This window comes from Bison bison, unplaced genomic scaffold (assembly GCF_000754665.1).
Source record: "Bison bison bison isolate TAMUID 2011002044 unplaced genomic scaffold, Bison_UMD1.0 scf7180017864472, whole genome shotgun sequence".
NCBI lineage: Eukaryota > Metazoa > Chordata > Mammalia > Artiodactyla > Bovidae > Bison > Bison bison.
The window spans coordinates 5217749-5232447 of NW_011495033.1; the positions used below are offsets into that span (position 1 = coordinate 5217749).

At 35.3% G+C, this 14699-nt stretch overlaps 1 protein-coding gene across 5 annotated transcripts in view; it reads left to right on the forward strand.

The window, feature by feature from the left end:
* The window catches only part of NF1 (neurofibromin 1), a 275386-nt gene that overhangs the window by 66960 nt on the left and 193727 nt on the right, over positions 1-14699 (forward strand). For all 5 annotated transcript variants that reach the window (XM_010861452.1, XM_010861457.1, XM_010861455.1 and 2 more), the window contains 3 exons: positions 5724-5867; positions 7665-7748; positions 12257-12447. In XM_010861452.1, coding sequence (XP_010859754.1) covers positions 5724-5867; positions 7665-7748; positions 12257-12447 — 419 coding nt within the window. The remainder of the gene's footprint in view (positions 1-5723; positions 5868-7664; positions 7749-12256; positions 12448-14699) is intronic.

The window sequence follows — 14699 nt, forward strand, 5'->3', positions numbered from 1 at the left end:
TTTGTTATTTTTTAAATGTTACGTTTATATAAGTCTTTTATTTAAGTCATTTAAATTCTGTGGTCTGTGTTATTTGCTTTCTCAGCATATATTTTGGTGTTTCAGGAGGTTTGTGTATTAGGGTTCAGTTGGGGAAGCCAATTGTGTGATGGGGAAAGCGACTTATTATGGAAATTAGACCATGTACAATTTTGAGAGGACTTGTGAGGTGAAAATCTAGGAGGAGGAGTTGGAAGATCAGAGAAAAGGAGTCACTAACCAGATCCTCTAAATCAGTGGCAATGGATAGACCAGTTGGAGATTTTAGGGAAATCTGAGAAGCCGCTGTGGTGGGACTGTGTGGGAGAAACTTAAGGTGAGCCACGTGGAAAGCTCTTGCTGCGTTTCGTTACCCACAGTGTAGATTTTCACCTAAGCATCTGGTGGTAGGCTTGTGCCACTGCTCACCCAAGACAAACCAGCAATTTTTTTTTTTCCTGTTGGTTATTTTTATATTGATGTCTTTGTATAGTACTCTAATTCCCTCCCTTTTTTGGGAGGGGAAGTTGTTAAACAGTGGTTTTCTTCTATAAGCAGTACTGAAGTTAGCTAGTAACCTATTCTCATCTCCTTCTCAGCCAGTGTTTGGTTTAAAATAATGTCCTTTTACTCTTAGTACCATAAGGCAGTCCGTATACCAAGAGTATTCTTTTTTGTGTATTCTCACTGCCCTTTCCCAGTTTTGATAACTGTACCATATCTATACTGTCATTACATTTAGCAGTTACATAGTGTGTTTTCTCCTTTATTATCATTATTTATTTTCAGTTCTTTTAGTAAATACATATTTAATGGTCCCTCATAGTGTAGATGTGTCTTCTGTTATTTTGGTTGACTGAAGCATACTGTCTAGTAGATTTCTCAGGAAAGGCTCAAGGGAACCATATTTCCTGGGTTCATGCAATTCATAACAGTTTGATTATCATCATTTTACTTGGAAGTCAGTTTGCCTGCATGTAAAATCCTTGGTTTACTTTATCTTCTCTTAAGAAACTTAAAATGTTATTTCATTTTCTCATTAGCATATAGTATTGTCAAAGTCTGAGGACAGTCTGGTTTTTGTTTTTTGTGTAAATGACTTTCTGCCTGAATGTTCAAAGGATTTTTTGTTTGTTTGTTTGTTTCTTATTCACAGAAGATCAATAGTTTTACTAAAATATGACCTGGTATTGGTCATTCTGGGTTAGTTTTTTCACGTATGTGGTGTGCCCTTTATATAGTTTGAAATATTTAAAAAAATTATCAGCAAACTTTCCTTGAATTCGTTTGTAATATCCATTCTACTCCATTGATTTCATTTCCTTCTTTGAGATCTCCTGTTATACCTGTGTTGGATCTTGTTTGCCTGTTTTCTCTGTCATTGTATTGTAAATTCCCATCTCATTTTCCTTATTTTTTGAATATTAGAATTTTCCTCCTGTTTACCTTTTTCTCTTAAAGCATTATATTTTCTTTTATTTACTCAATATCTCTGGTTAGTCTTCACTTCTGAAATGATTTTTTTCTAATTCTTTTCTGAATTTTGTCAATTAATTTGTAATTCTAATTTATTTCACATCTTTAGTCATTTAAAAACTTCTCTTGGCTCATTTTGAATTAATAATTTACAGTTTCATCTGTTGGTGAACATATCTTTTTGGCATGTTTTCATTTTCTGTAGTAATGCTATTCTGTCTCTTATTCTTTTTTTCTCAAAATAGTTTCACATATGACTTGACTACAGTGTTTTCTGTTGCTCATTTTTATGTGAAATTAATTTTCCTGAGTTGTTAGGAGAGAAATGTGGGCCAGTATAGCTTTCTATCTTCATGGCTCTGGAGTGCTTCTGTTGCTTTCATGAAATTAAACAAATACATCATCTCATTCTTTGTAAGCTCTCTTGGCTTTCTTCTCTTTTCCACCTTCTATTGGGATCTTTTTCCTTTGCCCCTGTTGGTCTTATTGTTTTCAATTTGGAGTATATCTCAGTACTTTCTTCTCAATGTGGTCTTCATCCTGGAAGGGGGTGTTTCTTTAGCTGGTTAGTTTAGAACTGTGCTGTTCAGTGAGTACATGGCCACTTAATGTTAAGTTTAAGTAAAATAAATTTAAATAAACATTTGATTCCTTATTTGCATTAGCCATGTAACAGATGCTTAAGCTTAATAGCCATATGTGGCTAGTGACTACTATAATGAGCATTATTAATACAGTGTAATAGCCTCACCACAGAAAGTTCTATTAGTGATGGTTTAAAGTGTGCTTTCTTCTTTTCACAGTTTATTATAGACTTTTTGCACACAAGTGCCAATTGCTGTGTGCAAACCCCCCCCTGTGTTTCAAGCTAAGCTCTAAACTTGTCCTGCTGTACATCTCATTGAGGATGTAGTACAATTTTGGGATTTTCCTCTTGTCAGTTCAGCTTAGTCGCTCGGTCGTGTCTGACTCTTGTGACCCCATGAACCGCAGCACGCAGGCCTCCCTGTCTATCACCAACTCCTGGAGCCTACGCAAACCCATTGAGTCAGTGATGCCATCCAATCATCTCATCCTCTGTCGTCCCCTTCTCCTCCTGCCCTCAATCTTTCCCAGCATGTCTTTTCAAATGAGTCAGCTCTTCGCATCAGGTGGCCAAAGTATTGGAGTTTCAGCTTCAGCATCAGTCTTTCCAATGAGTATTCAGGACTGATTTCCTTTAGGATGAACTGGTTGGATCTCCTTGCAGTCCAGGGGACTCTCAAGAGTCTTCTCCAACACCACAGTTCAAAAGCATCAATTCTTTGGTGCTCAGCTTTCTTTATAGTCCAACTCTCACATCCATACATGACTACTGGAAAAAGCATCGCCTTGACTAGGTGGACCTTTTTTGGCAAAGTAATAGCTCTGCTTTTTAATATGCTGTCTAGGTTGGCCATAACTTTTCTTCCAAGGAGCAAACGTCTTTTAATTTCATGGCTGCAGTCACCATCCACAGTGATTTTGGAGCCCAAGAAAATAAAGTCTGTCACTGTTTCCTTATCTATTTGCCATGAAGTGATGGGACCAGATGCCATGATCTTAGTTTTCTGAATGTTGAGCTTTAAAGCCAACTTTTTCACTCTCCTCTTTCACTTTCATCAAGAGACTCTTTATTTCTTCACTTTCTGCCGTAAGGATGGTGTCATCTGCATATCTGAGGTTATTGATATTTCTCCCAGCAATCTTGATTCCAGCTTGTGCTTCATCCAGTCCAGTATTTCTCATGATGCACTCTGCATATACGTTAAATAAGCAGGGTGACAGTATAAAGCCTTAACGTACTCCTTTCCCTATTTGGAACCAGTCTGTTGTTTCATGTCCAGTTGTAAGTATTGCTTCTTGACTGGAACACATTTCTCAGGAGACAGGTCAGGTGATCTGGTATTCTCATCTCTTTTAGAATTTTCCAAAGTTTGTTGTGATCCACACAGTCAAAGGCTTTGGCATAGTCAATAAAGCAGAAGTACATGTTTTTCTGGAACTATCTTGCTTTCTCAGTGATCCAACGGATATTTTTCAATTTGATCTCTAGTTCCTCTGCCTTTTCTAAATCCAGCTTGAACATCTGGAAGTTCATGGTTCACGTACTGTTAAAGCCTGGCTTGGAGAATTTTGAGCGTTACTTTGCTTGCATGTGAGATGAGTGCAATTGTGTGGTAGTTTGGGCATTCTTTAGCATTGCCTTTCTTTGGGATTGGAATGAAAACTGACCTTTTCCAGTCCTGTGGCCACTGCTGAGTTTCCCAAATTTGCTGGCATATTGAGTGCAGCGCTTTTACAGCATCATCTCTTAGGATTTGAAATAGCTCAACTGGAATGCCATCACCTCCACTAGCTTTGTTCATAGTGATGTTTCCTAAGGCCCATTTGACTTTGCATTCCAGAATGTCTGGCTCTAGGTCAGTGATCACACCAAGGTGATTATCTGGGTCATGAAGATCTTTTTTGTGTAGTTCTTCTGTGTATTCTTGCCACCTTTTCTTAATATCTTGTGCTTCTGTTAGGCCCATACCATTTCTGTCCTTTATTGTGCCCATCTTTGCATGAAACATTCCCTCGGTATCTCTAATTTTCTTGATGAGATCTCTAGTCTTTCCCATTCTCTTGTTTTCCTGTATTTCTTTGCATTGATCGCTGAGGAAGGCTTTTCTTATCTCTCCTTGCTATTTGGAACTCTGCATTCAAATGAGTATATCTTTCCTTTTCTCCTTTGCCTTTCACGTCTCTTCTTTTCACAGCTATTGTGAGGCCTCCTCAGACAACCATTTTGCCTTTTTGCATTATCAATATGTATGATCCTATTTCCATTTTCTTAATTGTTCTGTTTTTTGTTTTTTTTAATAGGTCTTTCCCTTCTCTTGTGTTTCCTGCCTAGAGAAGTTCCTTTAGCACTTGTTGTAAGGCTGATTTGGTGGTGCTGAATTCTCTTAACTTTTGCTTGTCTGGAAAGGTTTTGATTTCTCCATCAAATCTGAAGGAGAGTCTTGTTGGGTTGAGTATTCTTGGTTGTAGGTTCTTTGCTTTCATCACTTTAAATATATGGTGCCATTCCCTTCTGGCTTGTTGAAAAATTGGCTGATAACCTGATGGTAGTTCCCTTGTATGTTATTTGTTGTTTTTCCCTTGTTGCTTTTAATATTATCTTTGTCTTTAATTTTTTTGTCAGTTTGATTACTATGCGTCTCCATGTGTTCCTCCTTGGCGTTATCCTGACTGCAACTCTCTGTGCTTCCTGCACTTGGTTGACTATTTCCTTTCCCATGTTAGGGAAGTTTTCAGTGATTATCTCTTCAAACATCATTTAGTATTTCTTTGCCGTCAAGTTAGTCAAATTATTAACTGACCAAGAAAATTTGGACATGCCACTTGGTCTCTTTCCACTTTTTGTTGCACCATTTTAAAAAGGAGGAAGCTGGACTCAGGTTTGCTTTTTCACGGGGGAACTTCATCAGTGTTCTCTGTTAGTGTTAGCAGGATCTAATATTTAAACAGTACATGTATTTGTGATGCTTTCAATACAGAATGCTGCTCTTAAACTGAGTAGAAATGAACTTTTTTGTAGTGCAAATTGGTTCATTCTCAGGTAAGTGTGGTCCCCTTAAAGGATACTTTTTTCCATGAGATCTATCTTTTTGTCTGTCACTCCCTCAACTGTGTACCTGAGGGTGATTATCTTACCTGAGTCAGTTTTACTATGTATATTGTAGGCTATACAGTTTGTTTTGTTTTCTGAACAATCTGGAGTTATTTGCCATTATTGACTAGAGGTCTAAGGCGTAGATTTTCTTGATCTATTGTTTTTTTAATGCTTGAGTTCAATATATAAGGGAAAAGATTGTTTGCATTTTCTTGCAGACATTTTTCTCTGAAATAATTTTTAGCTTCATTGAAGTAGCTCTATTTATGTGAGTCACCATTCTGTCTTATATAGTGCTGGGTAAACATTTAATTTTGTAGATAAAGATTTATGACTTCTAGAAAGCTGAAAAAATGGAAATTTCTACAGAATTTTAGATTTGCTATAAATTTCTTTATATATTGAAAATTGGAGTTTTTAAGCTACAAATATATGTAATTGTGGTTGATAAAATGTTCCTAAAAATCTCATGATTTTTCAGTGAGAAATAGATTTCTCATTAGTCATTTTAAAATGTAAGTTTATGTGTTGTTTTTGTTTGTTCCCTCAGCTTCCAATAAAAACAGGACAGCAGAACACACATACCAAAGTCAGCACTGAGCACAACAAGGAATGTCTTATCAATATTTCCAAATACAAGTTTTCTTTGGTTATAAGTGGCCTCACCACTATCTTAAAGAATGTTAACAATATGGTGAGTATTTGCATTACTGTTTTATGGGGGAATTTGGTTTGTTTTCTATTTTAAAATTTGGAGCAACGTATTTTGAAGTAAGTAAAGTCATTTTCTGTGGACTCTGGATGTAAAGATTTATCTTAATTTGTGGATAAGTGCAGATAACCTTTTAACTTTCTTTTTAGATTTTAATTCTTTTGTTTTAGATGCTTGTCTTATTTGTGACTCTATCTACTGTTCGATTTTTCTGAAATTAGAATTTCATACAGATTTTGTCATATGTGAATTGACTATAATAATCTATTTAAATCTTTTCCTTAGCTTGTCATTTGAATATTTACATATCAGATTGTCCTAGTCCGAAGGAGTTGGTAAATAAAATATGACTTTGTAGTCCTAAAATGTGAAATTGCTCTTGTGAAGATACTGTTTATTTCCTTCCTCCTGTAACCTGTGGCAGATTCCATTGTAGAGAGTCTGTGTGGAAATAGTTTTCCTCAGATACCAGTTTCATCAAGTATTTCCACTGTCAAAAGCTCATGATGGCTTCTTTTATTCCTTGTTTTATAAAATTTGTTTACATTCCCTAGACTTCAGCATCCTCCTGCTGTTTTCTCTGTGTCCCTTTGAACATATTATCAATATTTTTCCTGTCTCTGTCGGGTGGTTCTTTCCTCTGTGTCAATTCCTATCTAAAATCTGCTTCATACTCAGTTTGGAACAGCCGATCTGGATACATCTTGATTAACTCCCAAACTGCTCAGCTTGTTTTGAGCACTTAAAACCACAATTTTTATTGTTTGTATTGAGCAATGAAACTGATTTTTGGTTGTAGATTGTGAAAATCAGTAAGTACCATTTTCATAGTCATATCATCTTTGGTGTGTTTTCTTTCTAAAAAGTTGATTGGAAAATATCCCAGAGTTACAAAATTGGTAAACTGGAGGTGCGGTCAGTCCTTTGCTTTACAAAGATATTTTCTCTTTATGGAAAAAAAAATAAGATTTTCTGAAAAACGCAGAACTTTTTATAAACATGTATAGTGCTTTACAGAAATACATTTAAGATTTTATGGAGCTATTCTGTTAAACACAGTGTGTGGGTCATAGTGATAGGATCTTGCTTATATAAATAAGTGGACATGTTTCCAGTTAGATTGAAAATGTTTTAGTATTTGGACCCTTCTTTTAAAAATGAAAACAGTATTGCAATATTGGCATTCATTTCGTGCTTATTGAGTAAATTAAGTTATGGAAGCCATAATCTCTTATTGGTAAATAACATAGTGAGTGCTTAAGACTTAATGTAATTGATGTTACAGCATTTTGTTGCTATTAGAGTTTAGGCTTTGATTTTTTGATTATTTTGCGGCATCAAAGTGTGGTTAAATGTTTAACATTCTAGTAAAGATCTGTATATCTAAATCCTATATATTTAAAAAATATTGTTCAAACCTAAATTGTACTTAAAAACTAGCAGAACATGGGACTTTCCTAATGTTACCATTTCTTTAATGGTGTTCATTTCAAAGTACATTTACTACATATTTTAAAAGTATAAATTAGAGTATCTTTTACTGTGGCAGACTAATGGCAGATTGTAGTAAATTCCAGCATTTATGTTTGCCTGAGAATTAATTTTGTGTGAGCATTAGGATAAAATCAGAAATAATAGATTTAAATATAGTATAATCTGGGAGATAAAATAGCAGACTGTTGATTTTCTTGATCCTTAGTCCCTCATTTTTCAGATGTGTGCTGATTTGTGGTGGGGAGTAGTAACCAACTTTTATGTTCTGAATATCTTTTCTTTTAGAGAATATTTGGAGAAACTGCTGAAAAAAATTTGTATCTCTCTCAGTTGATTATATTGGATACACTGGAAAAATGTCTTGCTGGGGTAAGTGAATCTGTTCTTGAATAGGCATGTTTTATGAGTTCAGTTTTGAGAATGATCTGATGTACTGAATGAAGCATAGATGTGGACAAGGAGAAGAGTCATGGACTAAAACATGAAAATGAATTTTGTTAGCAGAGCTGACAGGGTAGCATAGAGAAGTTTTCAAGAAAAAATTATATTCTTATCTTTTGTAAATTAAATGTTGATTATTTATAAGTAACAAATTTTATATTTATAAAGTTAAGTTGGAGTCATATCTCTCAGGTTGTTTAGAAAAGATTTTATAGAAAAGTCACTATTTCATTTAATTAATTTCTCCAGTGGTTAGGCCTGTGGCATTGCTTGGCTGTCAAAAAATGTGATGTTAAAAACCATGAGAATCTTATTTTCCCCTGTATGAATCTGATTTTAATATTTTACTTTAAAAATTTATGATAAAGAGAACTTAAATTTAAGCTGTTATATTGCTGATAGATCCTACCTTAAAAACACTTTTTATGTAAATATGAACATATAAAATAGATACATGGAGGAGTATGTGGGTGTGTTAGTCACCCAGTTGTGTCCGACTCTTTGTGACCACATAGACTGTAGTTCACCAGGCTCCTCTGTCAATGGAATTCTCCTTGCAAGAATACTGGAATGGGTTGCCATTCCCTTCTCCAAGAGATCTTCCCAGCCCAGAGATTGAATCCTGGTCTCCTGCTTTGCAGGCAGATTCTTTACCATCTGAGCTACCGGGGAAGACCATGTGGAGGAATAGTTGAATACAAAACAGTTGTTTCTCATGTTTCCTCTAAATAGTTATCTCAGAGTTTTCAACCATGACTTAATTAGAATTTTTTCAAGAAGATTGGTTGTATAGACCATAGTGTTTCTATATTTGAACAGCTTTAACTCTTCCTGGAAAATAGTAGGAGTTTATATAAATATATAAATTTTATATTTATTTTAAAAATTATTTTACATTTATTCATATTAAATTTTATATTAATACTTTAATACCTCCATTTTAAAGATCTGTCTCTTCAATAGGTATTGGGGTTAATTTATTTCTTAGAAGATTATAGTCTCCCTTCCTTTGACCTATCTTTTGCTTTTATTCTAAATTGCTTCTCTCTTTCACATGTTAAAGTTGTTCTCTATCGTAAACCTAGATAAGAAAGGACTTTGACATATGAGCACTGATACGTAGAGAAGAGAGAAAACAGTCACAAATGTTTAAGGAATGTGTAGGACAAGGAGTTGGACAATACATACACTTCACACAACGATAGATCCTTAGGGAAGAGAACTATTTTAGACGATAGGCCACAAAACCTAAGCATGGTGTTTTAAATTCTTTTATTGACCCTTACCCATATTCCTAAATTGTGAGATAATGCTTATAAATTTTCTACTTAAATTGGGGGTGAGCTAATTTTGTTTTAGCTTTGTGTTGTCGCTTAATTTGTGATGAGCTGTCATTCATTTATAAAACGGGGTGGAAGAGCAAAAAACCTGTTAACTGTTTAACAGAATGATGAAAGTTTGAAGGTACATAATTATTTTTTTTTTAACTTCTCTTGAATCAATTTTTTGTAGTGGTCTTACTACTTTGTAGTTACCAATACATCTCTGACACCCATGTTTGAATGGAAGTATGCTGGTTTATTGCCTCTTCAGTTCTACATCTTTTCTCCATTAACATTTATAATCAAGAGGTACTGGTAAATGTATTTTGGTGAATGATCACTGATATCATTGGCCCCAGTTTAATGTTACACTCTTTGGAGATAGCCAAAATGAAGCTCTACTAAGTGGACATGGTATAACTTACATGATCCGTAAAATAGACATTAACTTGCTTTGCTCTACTATTGAAAATGTGTAATTTTTTCATTAAATTTATAATTAAAAATAGTATTGTTCATATTATTGAACAGTTGTGTTTTTCTGGATTGCCTTCATTGACTCTCTTGATTTTCCTTTTTATTTATTTTTTTTAATTAACTTTTTTTTTTTTAAGTAGGTCCTTGCTGGTTATTTATTTTCCTTTTTAGATCAAATTAAGTTGAGGCTTAAGAACTGATCCCTATAAATACATGTTTATCATATTAGTAGTTGAAATAGCTAAATGAAAGTGAACAGATACTTAACAATATTATGATTAAAACCAAAATTTTATGAGTAAAATTTTGTAGACTGAAGAATCTTAAGTATTTTTGTTCCTGTATATATGACCATTGGGTTTCCCAGGTGGCTCTAGTGGTGAAGAACTGGCCTGCCAGTGGAGGAGACCTAAGAGACGTGGGTTCAATCCCTAGGCTGGGAAGACTCCATGGAAGAGGACGTGGCAATCCACTCCAGTATTCTTGCCTGGAGAATCCCACGGACAGAAGAGCCTGCCAGGCTACAGTCCATAGAGTCGTAGGGTCATCCTGAGGCAACAGCACACTCGCACGCACACATGCATATGACCATTATTCAAAACTTGAATGCTTCTAGGGCTTCCCTGCGGAGAAGGCAATGGCACCCCACTCCAGTACTCTTGCCTGGAAAATCCCATGGACAGAGGAGCCTGGTGGGCTGCAGTCCATGGGGTCGCTAAGAGTCAGACACAACTGAGCGACTTCTCTTTCACCTTTCACTTTCATGCATTGGAGAAGGAAATGGCAACCCACTCCAGTGTTCTTGCCTGGAAAATCCCAGGGACGGTGGAGCCTGATGGGCTGCCATCTATGGGGTTGCACAGAGTTGGACACAACTGAAGCGACTTAGCAGCAGCAACAGCAGGGCTTCCCTGATAGCTCAGTTGGTAAAGAATCCACCTGCAATGAAGGAGACCTTGGTTTGATTCCTGGGTTGGGAAGATCCGCTGGAGAAGGGGTATGCTACCCACTCTAGTATCTATGGACTTCCCTTGTGGCTCAGCTGGTCAAGAATCCACCTGCAATGTGGGAGACCTGGGCTCTATCCCTGGATTGGGAAGATCCCCTGGAGAAGGGAAAGGCTACCCACTCCAGTATGCTGACCTGGAGAATTCCATGGACCGTATAGTCCATGGGGTCGCAAAGAGTGAGCAGATTCCACTTCACATCACATACCTTTTATTTGTTTATTAATTGGACTTAGTGTCAACGTCTGGTTGGTTTGGTTAGTGTATAAATAAGAGCATTGTAACTCAAATTTTGAAGTTTTTAAAAATATTTTGTGATATCTATTTACTTTTCATGTATTTCAATGTATTTGCATCTGAAAGCTTTTGGAATGCAATTACAGATTGAACATAGCACAGTTACAGAAATTTGTTGTCATCTTGCTTGGCATTATCAAAATTGTCATTCATATAAGGATACTAAGCCATTAGGTAAAATATTGGTGTGGAATAGTATATTTTTAGGGTAGCTTATTCATTGGTTGTTTTGTTAATTGTAGAGTAGATTTACTTTACAAAGTAGAGATCTTAGTGTTAACACCAAAGATATCATTTACAGAGGGACTACCTGCATATGTACTCCTGATATGATGTAATATGAACTGTAATGAATTTTGCTTAGTGTTTAACCTGAATCTAATAAGACCATTAGGTTTAGATTCCAGCCTAACAGAAAATGTAGCAACTAGAAGAGCAAGTTACATCACTAAGACATAATCAGATCAGTAATATAGAACATTTTATGAGGCAACTGATCTGTTTTCTTAAAAAGGTCAATGTTATGGAAAATAAAAATGATGTACATAGAGTGTGAGGGGAAATACTTTGAGGAGAAAGAGACTAAAGGAATGTAACAGTCATGCTGCAGTCAAACCTTTTTTGGATCCTGGTTGAGTAAAATTCGAACAGCTATGAAAGGCATTCAGTGGGGCAGTGGGGAAATTTGGATATGAATTGGCTATTAGCTGATATGAGGGAATTTTTTACTTTTCCTAGTATGACGATTGCATTGAAGTTGGAGAATTTTCTTGTATTTAAGTGATACTAAAGTAAGGTAGATTTAAAGTTATGGTGTTTGTAATTTATTTTGAAATGGTTAAACCAAAACAAAATTATTTGCAGTAAGTAATACCTGTCTGTCTTGGTCAGTCTGCCCAAAGGTAGATGTGATTGTCCACCCTGGAATTAATTTGGGTGTTGAGACAGATGAATAAATGTGCTCACCAGTGTATATGAATAAAGTTTATTTAGGACTCATAGTAAACTAGGATTCCCAGGAGTGGGAGAGCTTACTAAGGGGAACAAATATGGGAACAAGCAGAAATGCAGGTCCTGAGGGGATTGATGGGCTATCTTGACTTTTATTGTGATTAAGACATGAAAGATGGAGCCATCGTTTTTTATTAAACCAACTGTAGATAAATAGAGCAAACATGATGAAATATTAACAATTGTGGCATCTAGGTGATGAGTATATGGGTGTTCATTATTCTATTTCAATTCTTACGCATGTTTGAAATTTTTCATTATAGAAAATATTTACACGTAAGTTTAAGAAAGTTTTAGAATTACGTGATTGTTTCTATTTTAGCAACCAAAGGACACAATGAGATTAGATGAAACGATGCTGGTCAAACAGTTGCTGCCAGAAATCTGCCATTTTCTTCATACTTGTCGTGAAGGAAACCAACATGCAGCTGAACTTCGGAATTCTGCCTCTGGGGTGTTATTTTCTCTTAGCTGCAACAACTTCAATGCAGTCTTTAGTCGAATTTCTACCAGGTTAGTGTGTAAATTTTCATAGGAATGTTGTAAGTAATATAAATTTTGTCTTCATTAAAAAAAAGGTTGATAGGATGTGGGCTTTTGTTGAAATTTTATGCATTTATTTTTTTTTGAAATTTTTATCATGTGATATTTTGATCTTGGTGGGTACAATTAAATATGAAAATGAAAATGTTAGTTGCTTAGTTGTGTCGACTCTTTGCTACCCCATGGACTGTTGCCTCTGTCCATGGAATTCTTCAGGCAAGAATACTGGAGTGGGTAACCATTCCCTTCTCCAGGAGATATTCCTGACCTAGGGATCGAAGCCGGGTCTCCCGCATTGCAGGTAGATTCTTTAACATCTGAGCCACCAGGGAAGCCCAAATTAATCACAATTAAATGTGAGTACTGTTATAAGCTTGAAAGTATAAATTTTTGATCAAGTTTTTTTTTTTTTAATACTAAGTATGAATTTTTAGTTTGGCTTGTTAAGCATGTTATTCCTTTTTATTAAATTAGTCAAATCAGAATAATTGATGAGTAGTCAGAATTCTAATGATATTAAAGCTCTGATCCTTATCACAAGATCCTAAGTTACCAAAAACAAAACGCCAGAAACCAAACCAGCAATGTGGGAAGCACAAGAAAGTAATGGCAAAGTAGAATTTTCTAGAAAGTGAACTGTTTTAAGTGAGTGAACTGTGAAAGCTCCCATTGTTGAACATTTACAGCATGTGCTATGCTATTTTATCCTTACAGTATCCCTGAAATGTAGGTGGTAATTACCCCATTTTACAGGTAAGCAAACTAATACTAAAGAAGTAATCAAGGCAGTGTGCCCAATAACGGAGGTCCCAAAATTTCTAAGTCAGACTGCCTTCAGAGTCTGTCTGTTCCATTTTACTAGGCTGCTTTCCTATACTTATTTTAGCCTGTTTTGATGAAATCCTTTTTTATAATATACACTGCTGTACTTCAGAATTGTATGATAAATATAATTGAAGCTTTTATTGAAAATTAGAAGTCAACATATGATCATTTGTTGTGATATGCTACAAATGGAGAAGTGAGTATAGAATTGTAACTGATGGTAGCAAGTCTCTCTGGAACTTAATTTCATGCAGATGATTTGCCTTTCTTATGCAAGTAGAGTCAAACGGGTCCTTAATTATGACCAAGTAGGAAGCATAACATAAATCACTTAGTGCTTCAATGAATCAGAGACTAATACGTAATAGAGAAAAGCAATCTTCCTTGCTTAATGATACCTACAGCTTTAATTTGTGTTGTGTGAGCGAGCATTGGATTTCCACAAGTCAGCTTAGTTCATTCTCATGTTGTTTTGCAATAGGTGTGAGTGAGAAATATACATCATATCTTGAGAATTTGTGCAATGGTTTTTAGGGGGAATCAGCTAACTTCAAAATCCTGCAGTTTTTTTATTAAAAAATGGCATTTCTGTAATTGTGATTCTAGGCACCAATATTCTTCAACCTTTTGTCAGAATTCTGGTGCAGAGAAAATTAAAATTTTATTTAATGTTACAATATGACTGATAATGTAGAGTCTTGTGTATATAATGGAACAATGTCTTGATGAACTCTTAAGTTAACATTTCATATTCTGAGTAATACTGGTTGAAGGGCAAGGTAGCAAACACGTAGGTAATAGACATTAAAATGATAAAAAACAAAGCCCCTTCTTTGTTTAGGTGATACTAGACCAGTCTTACTTTTTGAAATCGTCTTACACTGAAGGTAGAAAATGATGAAAAGAGTAAAATGTTGTTAGTCTATCCAAGCATGAATTGCTTTAATAAAACACAGCAAATGCCCCACCTCTGAAAACTTAAAAAAAAATCTTCTGGTCTCCAAATGTTTTATTCTGCAGCATTAGCACATGTAATAATAGGCAAGTTTTGTGTATTTCCTGAATCTAGTTCACTCTTTCCAGAATAGAAGTTAATAAGTCTTCAGAATAAGCCAGTTTCTTTAACTTTCAGGGGACACAGACTGCTCAGAAATGAAATCTGTGAAATTTATGTTTCAGACAACTGCATTTGCTGTTTAATCTAGCTTATGCCAGAAATAGGAGCTGATCTTATTAGAGGGTCGCTTACCTAAAAAGACCATTATGATGGTTTAACTTAGATGGAAGTTATCCTTGACACTCTAGTGTCATAGCATTAGGTGACTTAAAATATGCAAGAAATTGGAATGACAGTTCTTTCTGAAGATTGATTTTATATGGGAAAGACTAGATATCTC